We start from the raw sequence: 15,664 nt of genomic DNA, 5'->3' as shown, positions 1-15,664 counted from the left end.
TCATACTTGTGTTAACTTGAGCCTTGCAGTGTCAGAGACTCAGGCCAGAATGTTATAAAACCAAGACAAAGTTTTTCTTTTCCTTGTACAAATCTTTCAGCCTTAAGTAAAAATGGGTCTTAGGTTAGACAGGAATTTACACTAGAGGGAGCAATTTTGATGCTGCCTGACAATTTTTATTTCATTCAAGCTGTAAAAAAAATTTGGTGTCTCAGCTATGTAAGAGCTCAGTTGTTGATTTTGCATATTGGTGTCATTACATTAAAGTTACTTGTAATCAACACTGATAAAAGGGAAAGTATCAAACCTTTGGGGTCTCCTTTCAGAAGGAAAAAAATTATGCACATTTTAAAGGATTGTGATTAGGTCCAGCTGCTAAGTTGCAGGTAGCAGGTGTCCATCTCCAGCATTACTGTCAGTAGTATCTGCACTAAGTGTAGCAGAGCATGTGTTAGTGCCAAGTCTGGCACTGGAGCACACCAGGTCAGATATATACAGTAAAAGAAGGTATATGTTGTAGTTGTATAGTAGCCCACCAAAAAAGTATATGAAACTACCGCTGTCTGTAATAGTTGTAGCATTTCAGAATTTCTATCCATATTTACTTTTTGTATCTTAATATTCAGGTTTCCTTCTCAGTCAGTTATGAGATGGATCAGTCAGAGGCTCGGGTTCAGACTGATGTAAGTTGTATTGCCCTTTCATTTGTTGGTATAATGATTTATTTCTATTTTGTGTTTTTTAAAAATACATGCAAGTAATTTTTTGTTCTCTTCAGATCACGTTGGGTGTGTTGGGTGGGCTTGCAGTGTTGTGGTCTCTTCTCAAGACTGCAGGCTGGAAGAGGCGCACAGGAAGCTCTATAATTGACTTGCAGGTATAAACAGCTGGTAACATTAAAAGGGACACATCTTCCTCTCTTGAAGGAGATCTTTGCTGTAATATAACTATTCTGTTTCTTGTGGTAGCTGGAATAATTTCTAGCCTAGTGCATAGAACTGTGATCTAGAATTAGGTTCTCTTGAGGATTCCAATGTTGTTATTTAGGAAATACTTTTGCTAAAAGTAAAGGTATTTACAGAGATATTCTGATCAGTTGAGTGGCCTTAGTTTTCACGTTAATTCTTCTTGGAACAAAGACTAACAAGTAGGAGTTCCAGATGCTGAATATACCATAAAGATATATGACCGTACTAGAAAAACGTTGTTCAAAGGTAATTTTCAGTGCTAGAGTTTCCTGTAGTATGAGCTGCATAACATTTATATGAATGTACATATGCATTACTTAATCAGTTTCACAGATCTCTACAGTGTGTTTTTATAATTGCAGACAGTTTTCAAGTTCTTACTGTTTTATGCTGGAGACCTTGCCAACGTTTTCTTTGTCATCACCGTGGGCACAGGAATTTATTGGCTTGTGTTCTTCAAAGTAAGTGTTTTTCCAGTTATGAAAACCTGTTAATATTGCATCTGTGTTTACACAAAAATTCATTTTCTTTTTTCCTTTTTTTATTTTTATTTTTGCCTTTCTGGTCAGACTATTGAGGCAAGTTCTATATCATGTTTTGTTTTGTGTGCTTAAATTTTTGTGTTCACCTGTTTCTTCTCCTTAGGATTCATTGTGCTTGCAGTCTGCTTAATAGTCACTTAAAATATTTTAAAAATTCAAAGTGATTACACATTAAATATTGATATTTTTCTGCAAAATGTGATTCATGTTTATGCACTTAGTATGTTGTTACATATGCCATCCACATTGTTTCAGTGTAATTTCTCAATTACAGGCTCAGCAGTTTGTCTCTGTCCTTTTACCAGTTCCATCTCAAGAAGAATATTTTGTTACATACATAGCGTGTGCCTTCAGTTTAAAGGTAAATATTTTTTCTTCTGGCATGAAAGACATTTCAACGTACGCTTCTGCATATTTTCAGTAGGCTTGTTTTTAAACATTTTGTATAGTTTATTTTATTAGTGTATAGATGTAAATAATTATTCTAAGAATTAAATTGGTTTTCCATAGACATTTATTTTGTGGTGACTCTATAAGGAAATAAATGTCTAAGAAAGATGATCTATGGAAAATTATTCTTTCAAGGATTAAGGTTCAAAGAAATCCAAATAAAATAACACTATATCAAGAAAGCAAGTGCTTTCTTTTAAAGCAGAGTATAAGTGCTGTCAGTTCCTGATTAAAAAGAAGACATCAAAATAATCATGTTCAAGCATACTTCTAGAATTCAAATATCAATATTCTGTCTTCATGGGACATACAAGTATTTTACTAATTTTGGGTATTTTATTGAATTGGAATTCAGAATACGGGTTAATATGTCATGGGAAACTACTTAGTCACTTTTTTATAAATTTGTTACTTTTATATATTTTCTTTATTATTTTGCACATCCTCATGTGATTTACCATTACTCCAAGCTTTTAAGTTAAAAAAAAAAAATTAGCAAAAGTTGGTAACAAAGTTGCAGTCTCAGGTAGAGTCAAGTGTATCAGTTGTTATGTTTAATGAATGACATGCAATTACTGTTTCTTCATCACTGGCTGTTTGTTGTTGCAATCCTTACTGTTTACATTTCTCCTTTTTCTTTCTTAGGCTCTACAATTCTTACAATTGCTGGTTTCACAACTTACTATAGATATTTTCTTCATTGACTGGGAAAGACCTAAGGGCAAAGTTCTTAAAGCGGTCGAAGGTAAATCAAACTATGCTTGTGTGTGTAAACAGATTTGATTAAATTAATACTGTCAAGCATTAACTTTCAGAGCTTTGTTGTATGCATTCTTTTAAGGTGAAGGTATTATTAAAAGTGCCGTGGCACCTGTGAGCATATGGAGGACATATTTTATAGCAAATGAATGGAATGAAATTCAGACAGTGAGGAAGATAAATCACCTCTTTCAAGTGCTTGCAGTTCTTTTTTTCCTGGAGGTATTATTATTATTATTATTATTATTATTATTATTATTAACTTTTTATGCTTCACAACCAGAGTGTAACGTAAGGGTCTGTTTTTTGTTTCTTGCTTGCTCTGTGGTAACAGTGGATGACCTTCAAGTTCACTTGAAAACGTGTAACTTAGTGAAATAATTACTTTAACATTTTAAAATGTATTTGTATGATATACGTATAGGTCATTGCAATATTTTGCAATGTTTCATTAAGGAAGGCTTAAAATAAAACCCACACAAACAACCCTTAATTACCTTAGAGAACTTTGTTAGTTCTGTTTGGTTTTTTTAAGGTAGGGAGTTTCCTTAAGAGACTAATAAATCTGTGTACACACTCAATTCTTTGTTTGCCTGCTGGCTCCCTCTTGCCATGGTTTATTTCTGGTTTCATATTTATCTGAACTGAACTTCCTTCCTCCTAATTTGCTGTAGTGACCTTTTATAAAGCAGGAAATGAAATGTGCCAGTTCTGTTCCTGATGGCATAACACAAGGCAGTATGCCTTCGGTTACAGCTTAAGGAAATATGAGAACTTCAGCTTTAGCTTTTCAAAACATTTTGGTTTGTTTCTTGGTAAGTACTTTTATTTTGGGAAGTATTCTTGAAGCATATAGCATATAGTTATTTATATGAGGGGTTTTTTACATGTTTTTGATACTTTTATTCATTTTTTAGTTTCTGGTTTTGAATTTCCTATTTTTCTTTTAAATTAAATACAGAAAAAAAAACACAAACAAACAAAAAAACCCACACCAAAACAAAACAAAAAAACTTTTCTTATTCACTACATCAGTATTTTTGCTGTTGGTAAATACAGGGCAGGAACAACTTCTGTGCCATGTTCTAAGGAAGGAATGGGAGAAAAAAGAGCGAGTGTTCCTACAACTAATTAGTTTGCTCAGGTTACTTCATAGGCTCCTGATATTACTCGAAGGGAGAGGCTACTCTTAGTAGAGGGTGATTAACATCTTGCTCTATAACTCCTGCTATGAATTTCCCTCTGAAAAATCATTTTCTTGCCACTGATAGTGGAGGAAGTCATGAAAGATACCTAAATAGGTTAATATTGGTATTTGTGAAAACTTCAGCTGATCTTTATAACTTTCATTGTCATGCTGGAGTCTGGAATGTAGTTTCCCTAGAAGTGTAATGCTCAGGGTAGATACAGCAGTTAGCTCCTCCCTAGAGATAGGAACTTCTGTATTGCTCAAACCTGCCTTCTTGGCTTACCGGTTTTGATGAAGTGACTGTTCAGTTCTCATTAATCGTGGTGACAGGCTCTACAGTGGTGGAAAACAAGTCAGGAAGTGCAGTAGTTGGAGGAAGATGGAGACTGTGGCAGAAGGAGTCTCCCAGCCCTCGGGCCTCATGGCTGGCACTGCAGCAGCCCCTGGTTGGCACTGGGTCACCATGGCAGTGTTGGCTGCATGGCACTTTGGCCGCAAAACTGACCTTTCCACTATTGTGCTGGGTCTGGCTGGGATGGAGTTAATTTTCTTCACAGCAGCCCATAGGATGCCATACTTTTGATTTGTGGTCAAAACAAGGCTGGTAACACACTGACAGTTTTGCTATGGCTGAACAGTGCTTGCACAGCATCAAGGATGATCTCCAGAGGTCCCTTCCAGCCCTAACCATTCTGTGATTACGTGAGAGGGCTGGGGTGTACAAGAAGCTGTGAGGAGAACACAACCAGGAGAGATGGTCCCTGCTGACCAAAGCCATTCCATATCATGTACCATCATGCTGAGCAATGGAGGGGAGGGATTATTCTGGTGACTGGCTGGGCATTGGTCTGCCTCTGGCAGGTAGTAATTGCCTTGGCATCTCTTGTCATGTTGTTTGGTTTGGTTTGGTTTGGTTTGGTTTCACCACCTTCTTCCCTTTTCTTGGCTTATTAAACTGTCTTTATCTTGACCAATAAGTTTTCTTGCTTTTGTTCTTCCTCTTCCCCATCCTGCTGTGGTGAGGGTTAACCCACCACAAATATGTTGATGGTGCAGCTTCAGTTCTGAATTATTTTCAGAAAATTCTCACCTCTTTGGTGTTTCAAGACATAGTGTTTCTCTCATCTTCTTTATCTGGGATTTTTTTTCTAGATTGTTTGCTTAAAATATATTCAGTCATAAAGGCAATAGAGGTAAATATATTTCCGTTCAATAAAAACAAAAAAAATCTGTTTCTTACAGTCCTTACAGTAAAAAGTTAACACTGAAATATATAGGACCAAAGAGCTGAAATTTGACAGAAATAATCTCTTTCTGCAGTCTAACAGTAGAATCTTTGGAGTTTTTCAGTAAAAATCAATGTTGACCTGTCCTGAGATTTAGCTGCACGTGTTCTGAAATTGTGTCAACACATGCATGCAGTTTAATGATTTCAATTACGTTTCTTGTTAATAAGATCTGGATAACTGGATCACACGAGTGGGCTCTATCACAGTGAACATGCTAATATTCCCAGGTCCATTTTTCCGATTTTTTTCTTCTTCCTGTTATAACGGAAACAACAGGGTAATAATTAATACTATTAATTGCCTCATGTTGTTACATTGACATTCTTATCTCTTCAGGTGGTGGGATTTTCAAACCTGGCTTTAATGGATTCTTCTTCCAGTCTTACGAGAAGCAGCGACAGCTACATCGCTCCTTGCAGCCGCATTTTAAGATTTGGTGTGTCCGCAGCACTCTGGCTAGCCATTGCCTTGTTACAGGTATGTGAAACACATGACATACTGAATTATCATTTTCAGGCCAGTTCTTGAAAGCTAGAACATACCACCAGGCCATCCGTACCATGTATCATAGCATTGGATAGACTGGTAACTGTTTTACATGATCTAGACTTGTAGCTACTTTAGCATGGAACACCTTTAGAGCTCAAAATTAATCTTCTGAGCTGTGAGACATCTTACTTAGTAGTCAGAATTTTAATCCTCCCAAAGATGTTAGTTTACGCAACTACTTTGTTTTAAACAATTTTGAAGCATCTCCAAGTTCAAAATGAAAAGCAGGTTGTTGCTACAATTTTACTTCTTAGAGGAAGGATGTCAATCCCTTTTCATAGTCCAATGCAATGGTGGTCTGTAATTTGTGGGTGTTAAGCTGTGAAGCTAATTGCTTAATAAAGTCAAATCTGTTGAACTAATAAAAGAAAATTTGGTTGATTTCTTTCAGATTATATTTTTTTCTGTGTTTTATGAAAGATTTGTTGAAGATAAGATAAGCCAGTTTGTTGATTTGTGTTGCATGAGCAATGTAAGTATTTCTTTGTCTAATCTGTACAGCAGCAATTTTAATAGAATAACACAGAAGATAGTTTTAAGAATATGAAATAACATTTATTCTTTTAATTTAATCAGAGATTACTAGCTAATAGCCAAAGTCAGTTTTTTTGAGCTCACTTTATTGGTGCAATCTACAAGATTTCAGTTAAACTTTAATTGGAAAAAGAGTCTGGAACTATAGGTATCAATATGTCCTTTTAGACCTGTGATTTTTAGGTTGTTCTTGAAGTTAAATTGTTTACCTATGCTCATACAGAATTAAAAAGTAACAAATTATGACAGAAATTAGGTGTGGAACCCTTTGCTGCCATTCTGTCTGCTGGTTTGCATTTTAGTACTTTTGTATTACAGCCATGGCTGTCTTGGTTTTATTTAATAGCTTTATGTTCAGTTTCTGCTCCTGTCTTGTGGTTGTCCCTCAACCACTGAACTCCATGGTTGTCCTCCTTGGACAGTTATCACCTTTTTCATGCATTTCCACTTACATCTGAACTAATTCCCTTTCCCTAGTTCAAATATGGGTCTTGTAGCTCTGTACTGCGAGAATTCCTTTTTAACCAAAGAAGAGTGCAGTCAGAACAGGTTGGACCAGCTCATTTCTCCAGAACTTCTTAAAAATTTAGAGATTAATCCTTTTTATTGGCCTTTTCAGCCTTGGTTATTCCTCTTCCATGAAACACCCATGTAGAGCATGGGTTGTAGAGAGAGTTAATTTGGGGTTATATGTGATATATAAGCATTGTATCATGCCAAATTAAATTCTATTAAATACAGTCTCCTAGGAGCTCAACTAGAGTCATGCACATACATTATGTATCACAGAAGTAACTTTTGAATCAAAATAAAAGCCAATAACTTTGCTTTAATTTTTTGGCTCAGTAGAATTAAGTACTGATCCTTGCTGTCGATAGACTAAACTTGAAGCTGGTGTGTGTTTCGAGTTAAACATGGATAGGATTAATCAGTAAAGAGTTATTAAATATTTTTTTCTGCCATATTTATTTTGGTACCTGCCTACTTTGTATTTGTAGAAGGGCTGGTCATGCTGATCTCTACTGTCAGTTGAAAAGTTCAGAAATAAAATGATAATGCTTAATTAAAGTATTCTTTTCCCCCATCTCTTTTAGATTTCAGTGTTTCTCTTGTCACACAGCTGCTTTGGTTATTATATCCACGGTCGCTCTGTGCATGGACATGCTGATACCAACATGGAAGAAATGAATATGAACCTAAAGAGAGAAGCAGTAAGTAAAAGTAGTAATGTTTATACCTGCTCTAATTAGTTATTTTATTTAAAAACTTTGCATTAAGGTCCTGCACTTGTGCATTACTTGTGTTCAGTGGTGGACTTGGCAGTGTTAGGTTAACAGTTGGACTCGATTCTGTGATTACTTTGCACCAAGTTGTAACACTTTAAAAGATACTGGCTGTTTGTGTGTAAATATATGACTGAGTAGTGCTTTTAACTAGCTCTTCATCTTTCTTCTTCATTATTTCCTCTTCTCTGTTTCTCTTTCATTTCATAAATATACAATTCCTGTTTTTCTAAAAAGGCTTTTCATGTATTTAAGAACCTTCTTTTTGATATTGAAGCTTTTCATGAGCTCATGACCACATTCAAAAAACTGCATATCAAGAACCTTTAAATAATAGACAAGTCTGAAAAATTCCTCATACAGAGACTTCGAAAAACTTATTTTATTTCATCTATTCTTCTTTGGTGATTTAACCTGTTCTTTACAGAAGGTAATTTGAATAAGTATTTTTTCTAGTTTGTTTTATCGTTGTGTCCTGGTTTAATGGTGACACTTTACTGCAAGATCAGGCAAATGTAAAATATGTCATACAAGTTTGGAGCACTTTGCACTACATTTCATGACATTTTGCATCTTTGTAGGGATAAGTAGGAAGAAAGTACCTTAGACAAAGGATATTGCTATTTCAATGATAAGTGGACAGAAAAAAACATATCTCTGTGAAACTTAAATCTCAGACATTGAAATATGGAGGAATCTTTTTAATAATATTTTTTACTTATGTGTTCCTATAATTTTTTCCTAATTGCTTATTTTAATATATTTTTTGAAAAAAAGCAGATGTTTTCCCTATAGAGTTGTCAAATTTTCTTTTTTATTGGGTTTTTTGAGATTTATTAAATGTGACCTGAGAAACATATGGAAAAAGTCAGGAATCCAAAGCACAAAAAAAGTAGGACACATATAGAATAAATTGTAAACATAAAAGAAAGGGCTTCAGAATGAGTGTCAAAAGATGTATTGGAAAGTAGTGAACTGAACTCAGGTGGAAAGAGGAATATGACTTTGTGACAGCAGGGGTCAGGATTTCATGTCCTAAGAAAACCTTGCTAAAATAGAACTAAGAGTGCAGTGGATTCAAATGTTTAGAGATATTAAGTACTATGAGTACGTGAAAGAGAGGAAATTAAAAGCATTTGACTTTCTTGGGTCTATGAATGCCATTAATAATGTTAATCTACAATTGCTTTAATTGTATAGGAAAATCTATGTAGTCAGAGAGGTTTGTTGCCGAATACAGATGGCCAGACATTTCAGATTTCCATTTCAAGAAAAATGCGACTGCACTATGACAGGATTCATGAAACCCTAACAAGAGTAAGTAAGATATTTGTATTCTTTAAATGTCATTTAAAATAAGTAATTCTTCTGCTGAAGTCATGGTCATGTTATATTTCAGAAACGTGGTCCCGCAAGGCTTTTGGACTCATCTGCAAATACTTTTGAACAAAGCACAAGGGCATACAACACAATGAACAAATTTCTCAGTTCTTTTATTGATCACGTATGTATATTGACATTACTATATTAAGGAAAATATAATTATAGTAAGTAGAGACTAAAAATTGTAAATCTGAAAGACTGTAATTTCTCTTTAAGCATATGTGGTTAAAGACTTGTTGTTAAAGACTGTGTGGCAACTGGAAGAGTGCTTCATTCAAAAAAAAAATACTGAGTACTGTCCAACAGGGCAGCCTGCTCTTAAAAATGACAAATCCTTTTTTGTTATCTACTTATTTTTGTTGTGAAGTAGACCGGTGTTTTTTTTCATTCATAAAGGCCTTAGGTGGCTCTACTTCACTTTGTAACAAGCACTTTTTCTTCAAAATCATAAAACAAGAAGTTTTGTTTTTCCTTTTCTTTTAGGTTCACAAAGAGATGGATTATATTGTTAAAGATAAGTTGCTGCTTGAGCGGATTCTTGGCATGGAGTTCATGGAACCAATAGAGAAAAGTATTTTTTACAATGGTAAAAAAATTTGTGACTTGGTATTTGTACTATTATAAGTATGTAGGTTTCTGTGTAGATTTCTTTCCCAAGGGTTAACAGTCTAAACTGGACTTTATAGCAGGAAAGGTCACTAAATGACTATTTGTAAGGGAGGTATTTAAGAAATGTTCTTCAGGCTACAGACATCCTATTTAGAATTTGTTGCTCACATGCAATGTTTTTCTTTTAGGCAACTGAAAGGACACTGTGTGGAGATGTGTACATGTACTAAATGCTCCTTTAACTCACTCTCTAGATCAGATATCTACTTTGTAAATGGAAAGAAGGACCCACAATATTTAAATAGCTCTCTGTTACTTTTTTTTTTAATATATAGAACTAAATCTCTTATGAAACAACTAAAAGTACAAAAGATAATTTCTTTACAAAGGATATTGATCACAGTGAGGATGTTTTAGAGGCAATGAAATATAAGCTGTGAACTTGGGCCTGATACCAATCTGCTTCCTCAGTCCCCGAGCTGTACAGAATCCATCAAAAATTACCTTTGAAAACCTTAGTTCCGACCTTGATTCTTCCCCTAACCATAAGTATGGCCAACACCTGCATGAACACTAGACATTAACTAGTGATCCAAGATGATGCAAACCCTCATTTTGAGACTCTCAAGTACTTGGCTCTCCAGCTTTGCTGTTCAGAAACTCTAAACCTTATCAGAACCATAACCCAATCCATAGGTGTTGCCAGATGACCATTACACATATGTCATTTTTCTTACCTAATAGCAATCCACCAATTACATCACTGAGCTTTGCAGAACTTTCCCTGCTTTCTGACACCACAGCCGCAAAAGCTGAATCCTAATATGAACTGTAAACCTGACTAGTTACCAGGAATGCAGCACATTCTTTCAAACTAGCCCTGGTTGTAGGCTGATATTTTTGCTCAGTCCAGATGTCTGAGCTACACCTAATTCATTAAAGGCCTGGGCTCTCCTCCTCTATCATGGTGGAGCACTATCTTTACTAATAAATGTTGCCAGGGAACAACTATCTGCCTTAAAAGTATATCTAGGACTTTTTCAGCCTCAGTTTGTGATTCCACACCTTGCAATATCAGTCATCCCAAAACCCTGTTCTAAACCTCAGGTTTACTCAGCCATAGATATTGTCAGGTGTGCAATGTCAGAGTTAGAGCTGAGTAAGCATGATGTGTTGTCTCCAAATTGTGCAGCATTCAACAAAGGTTTGGTCTATTTGACTGCCATCGTTTCCAAGTTCATAATCAGAAGGATGGGTATAAATATGTTGCTTGGTGGTCTACACTGCCATGGCTCCCAGAAGTTTAGATACAAATCAGAATTACTTGGCAGTAGGACATACGCAAGTTGTAATGAAAATAAGCTGTTTCAAATAAAACTTGCATTAGACATGTAGTAGGAAGAGGGAAAATAATCTGTTTTCTGTAATTATTTTAAGTGTTCTTTTCTCTTTTGAAAGTTATGCTTTTTGATAAAATAAAGAAGTGGATAAGTGGTCTAGACTACTTTGGCTATGAAAAAGGTATTTTAAGCTTATAAGACCTGTTTCTGGGAAACTATTAACCAAAGGAACAGAGATGATGTTAAGTTGTGAAGCTACTTCTAAGTAAGCCTTTAAGCATATGTTTTTATTATTTTCTTGAGTTAGAGCCAGAGCTTACACTTGCTAAATATGTCAGTGATGAGGAAGTTACATCTGCGTCTTGTTCAGAGTAGCCTTTCTTAAACAATATGATTGAGATTTTGGGAGTGAATAAAGTTGTGTGTGGCCCGTGCGCTTTTCCTATTGTGTTTGTCAGTATTAAGCCATTTTATAAGTGAAAAAGTTTGTTATCGCTTTGCTTCAATAGAATGCCATAACTGGCTCTTGCACTGACTTTCCTTTTTCTTACCAGCTTACTCAGCACAAACTGACACAAACTTGCATATCACAGAAATAATCAGTTTTCAATTTATTTTTCTTTTCTGTAGATGAAGGGCACTCTTTCAGTGATGTTCTCTATTATGGAAATGAGACAACGCTGCTCATCTTTGATATCCTGTTTTTCTCTGTTGTGGATCTGGCTTCCCAGAGTTTTATTTTAGCCGCTATTCTAACATACTTGCAACAAGAGGTAAATTTTAATTTAAGAACAAAGCAATATTTTAAAAATATAGGTTAGTATGGAAGTTTATTTATTTAAGTAGAAAATTAGAGCAGTAGGTTAGCAGTATGTGGTGACAGAAGATTATATTGAGAGCTTATAAAATACTTCTCTGACTTTTTTGTCAAATAGGCTTCTGATAAATTAATTTTATTCACATGCCTGTCATTAATTAAGAGGCTACAAATAACTTTCAATAGAAAACACAAGTGACTATTAAAACTAATCACACATAGTTATATCATATTTCAGGTTGGAAAGATATAAAAAATGCTGAACAAAGTTAAGCACCTAATTTACTCATGTTATTATGATTTAAAGATAGTATAAAGTTATTATTTTATCATAAGTACTGACACATACTCTTTTAAGTATTTCTTCTTTAATGCATTTTTTTCTAAAATGTTCTTAGATATTTAGGTTTATTCGTAATACGCTTGGGCAGAAGAATTTGGCATCCAAAACCTTGGTGGATGAAAGATTTCTCATTTAATTAAGAAGATGAAAAACTTTGTTGAGAAGTTAATAGGGGAAATTATGTCCACGATCAAAGCATCTCCGACCTGCAGATTAGTTGTACCACACTTCTCAATAATAATAATGTAATAGTTTTGAAATGTATCGGTTTTGTATTGTGTGCTATTAAACTTTATGTATTTACAAATATTTGTTTTAATTTGTGAACACTAAGTCATAGGCCTTTAAAAGTACATGAAAATAAGACAGAAGTAAGCTTACTGTTGTTATTATTAGAATAAGATAAAAGATAAGGACCACTCACTTTGAGGCAAAAATTCGAGCATTCTGATTGGCAGGAGAGGTTGTCAACTCTTAAATTTTTGGAAAATTGCCTAAATCCCTTTTTTCATGTAATTTATTTTGAGCTATGTGTTTAGCAAACATATTCACAGTTTTACATAGCACAGAATTTGTTTTGAATTCAGGTAGTATTTCAAGAGGACTTTTTAAATATCACTTATTTACAGCGACTCCAACTTGAACTGTTAACTTGTCTTTATTGTTTCATAGTATTATACACTTTTGTCTCTTCTCTTGTTTTTTATCATTGTTTCTCTTGGGTGTGGACTGCACATGACAAAGGTTCCTTGTGTTTGAAATACAGTAGTGTTACAACAATGCAGAAAAACAGCCAGAGGGGAAGTTAGAGGTATTTGGGGTTTGTTCCTGATCTTCTGTCATCTGATACAAGATGCCCAGGGAAAAAGAGTAATTCTTCTGTGCTGTTTCCACACAAGTGAAATAGAAGTAATTGTTCTTATCCATTTAGAAGTGTTTTCTCAGGTGCCTATATATGCTCATGTACCTCTGTGTCTCTAATTTTCTAGCTTTATTATTTTTAGGAACAACAGAGAGACCATCATCATCCTATTGTCATTTTTTTGGAATTTAGATGAGTTAATAATTTTTCAAGTGCCACTTATGAAGTGTTAAGGGAGATTATGAATGGCCTTCAAAACACCTCAAAGTGAGGTGTCTACCTCCCATTTGTATCTCTGTAAAGTCTCCCTAGTTTTTTAAAATGTTGTTTTTCAGTAAATGATTAAACATGAATGGTGTTTGCTGTTTTTGTAACTGTTACTTGTCTTTAGATGATTCAACAAGGGACTTTCACCAGCAAAAACACCGTAAAAATGCAAGTCAAGGTTAGCATGCTTGTTCCAAAACAGAGGTTGAGGACAGGATGAGTTGGACCTAGCAGATTTTCAATGCTGACATGCTTATCTGAGTTGAAGCAGCATTGTGTTTCAGATGGTTCTTGGCTTCATAAAGGGGAACATGTTTTCACATTGATAATATCATATCATATCATGATATTAAACTTATGGACATAAATCTCAGGGACATTATTGCTCTGGTGCATTTGCTTTTGGCCTTGCAAAACCTTTGTATTAATAGCTTACTAGTCTTATATAGTTGCTATTAACTGGTAGAATGTGTGTATGTCAGCAAAGCTGTGACAAAGTAGATAACTGCAGAGCTGATTTTCTGTGGGACATACATTTATTAGTGTGCAGTTTAGCATGGGTATTTCCATGTCGTGCTTTCCTTACTTTTGTCTGCTTCTGTGCGCAATTCTTAGTTTGTTGGTGTACATTATGCCTCAAAAAAGGTGAGAACACAAAATTTCCAACAGAGTGAAATGGCCACTATAAATACAATGAAGGTTGTTGCCTTTGTAGTGAATGTAGTAATTAAAGTAATTAGGGCCTGGATCTGTAAATACAGCCAAAAATCATGTTATGAGGTTTCTGTCATAATTCCTGTCAGTGATCTACTGAGTGCCAAAATGGTAATTTAAGCTAAAAATCTGAAAAATGGTCTGCACTAGGACATTTGCAAGGCAAAGTTAGGCTCACATGATGCCCATGTATTTCTTTGGTCAATATCTTTGCATAGCTTAACTAAACCGAACTTTCCAGATCTTGCAAGTCCTACTGAAATGCCAGTGTACACGAGGAAATATAATCTTTCTCATATCACCATATTTGTTCAAGATGACTGATGTAACTATTAATAAAAGGGTGTATAAAGTTACTGTGGTCCATAAGTGAGCAAGTAGACTACAGATGACCCTAAGACAGGTCTTTTCCTACTGACACTTTGCAGCAATATGACTGTGCATCGTTGTCAGTGGTAACAGGCACACGCTTTTCTCTGTGCAGATTCTCATGACATGTCCATAGTCATTAAGTTATTCCAGGGACCAGAACCACATTTCAGACATACCTCATCCAGAACTGTCCCATTTACGTCTGACTTCAGTCAAAACAAGTAAAAAGTAGTAACCAGACCTGGGTAAACCAGCATGTTGCAGAATGTCCGCAAGCAAAACAAAGATGCGGTTGTGCTGTCTGTAGGCATTGCTGTGTAGTTTTAATTCAGTTAGTCCCAGTACCAGCAGAGGTGGAAACCTTTCAGCACGGGCCTCTCACTCTGGACCCTGCTCTCAATGCTTTGGCTAACCAGGTATACCTTTCCATGCAAAAACTATTCTTTGAGTTTGTTTTAGATATGCCTTTAATTATCTGCTGCTCAGAAGGGCACGTGAAAGCTTTAATGACCTTGCAATTTGCAAGACCTGCTAAATGCAACTCTTGTTACAGATAAATGTTAGATTAATCTAAAAATGTCCTGTCAAAACAGTTCAGTTGCTTGTCCTCCTCTTTCTCCTCAGTGCACACACTACTCTGTTGTGTTTTATTTTTCCAAGTCATTTATCTAAAATGTTAATATAGCTAACACATGTGCTCTACGTGATTTAGGAAATAATTACAGGAATCAAAAGCTCCAGGAATTCATAGAAGCTTTTCTTCATTCTTGCTGTCCAGTGAACACCTGAAACGGGTTGACTGCGCTTTGTTCTCCTATTGCTTGATGTTTGTTCAAGAAATAGCTCCTATGATTTTGTTTCCAACTTCATATTTTTCCTTTTTAAAACTAATATGCCGCTACAATGTGTCATTCACATGATGAGTGTCTTTCAAGTTTCTAAATGTTTTATTTTAAAATCGCACGGCATTTCAAATTCTCATATCTATCCCTCTGAGCAATAAAAATACTTTCAAGGACCAGAGGAATTTTTTTGTATTTGTCAAATCAGTTGACCTAAGCCTACAACACGCTTTTCCTTCCATGTACATGAGGTTTCAGAGTCACGCAGGGGGCTGCTGCTGGTCCTGCAGCCCACAGAAGCTCTGCCAGGACAAGTGCAAGGAAGGGTTTTTGCAGTCAGTGTGGCAATGGAGGGTACAGTTTTGTACAGCCACAACTAATGGAATCTGATGGTTGCTTTTTGCTGAGTGTCTTAGGGGTCAGATACCAAAATAGTTAATTCCACAAATTATATATATATATATATATATATATATATTCTCATATGCAGACTATATATATATACACATATATATATATATAATTATATATATATATATATATTCCACAGGT

General features: G+C 35.2%; 1 protein-coding gene across 1 annotated transcript in view; it reads left to right on the top strand.

The window, feature by feature from the left end:
* The window catches only part of TMEM67 (transmembrane protein 67), a 35,721-nt gene extending 20,432 nt beyond the window's left edge, over positions 1-15,289 (top strand). Inside the window, exons 15-28 of the mRNA XM_082046643.1 lie at positions 627-683; positions 779-877; positions 1,331-1,429; positions 1,785-1,871; positions 2,606-2,705; positions 2,802-2,941; positions 5,534-5,674; positions 6,138-6,218; positions 7,375-7,491; positions 8,764-8,880; positions 8,963-9,067; positions 9,430-9,532; positions 11,526-11,668; positions 12,111-15,289. Coding sequence (XP_081902769.1) covers positions 627-683; positions 779-877; positions 1,331-1,429; positions 1,785-1,871; positions 2,606-2,705; positions 2,802-2,941; positions 5,534-5,674; positions 6,138-6,218; positions 7,375-7,491; positions 8,764-8,880; positions 8,963-9,067; positions 9,430-9,532; positions 11,526-11,668; positions 12,111-12,191 — 1,470 coding nt within the window. The 3' untranslated portion in view covers positions 12,192-15,289. The remainder of the gene's footprint in view (positions 1-626; positions 684-778; positions 878-1,330; positions 1,430-1,784; positions 1,872-2,605; positions 2,706-2,801; positions 2,942-5,533; positions 5,675-6,137; positions 6,219-7,374; positions 7,492-8,763; positions 8,881-8,962; positions 9,068-9,429; positions 9,533-11,525; positions 11,669-12,110) is intronic.
* The last annotated feature ends 375 nt before the right edge of the window (positions 15,290-15,664 follow it).

Source organism: Streptopelia decaocto, assembly GCF_964273445.1.
Source record: "Streptopelia decaocto genome assembly, chromosome: 2".
NCBI lineage: Eukaryota > Metazoa > Chordata > Aves > Columbiformes > Columbidae > Streptopelia > Streptopelia decaocto.
The sequence above is the reverse complement of the archived record's forward strand: the minus strand, read 5'-3'. Positions and strand labels throughout refer to the sequence as shown.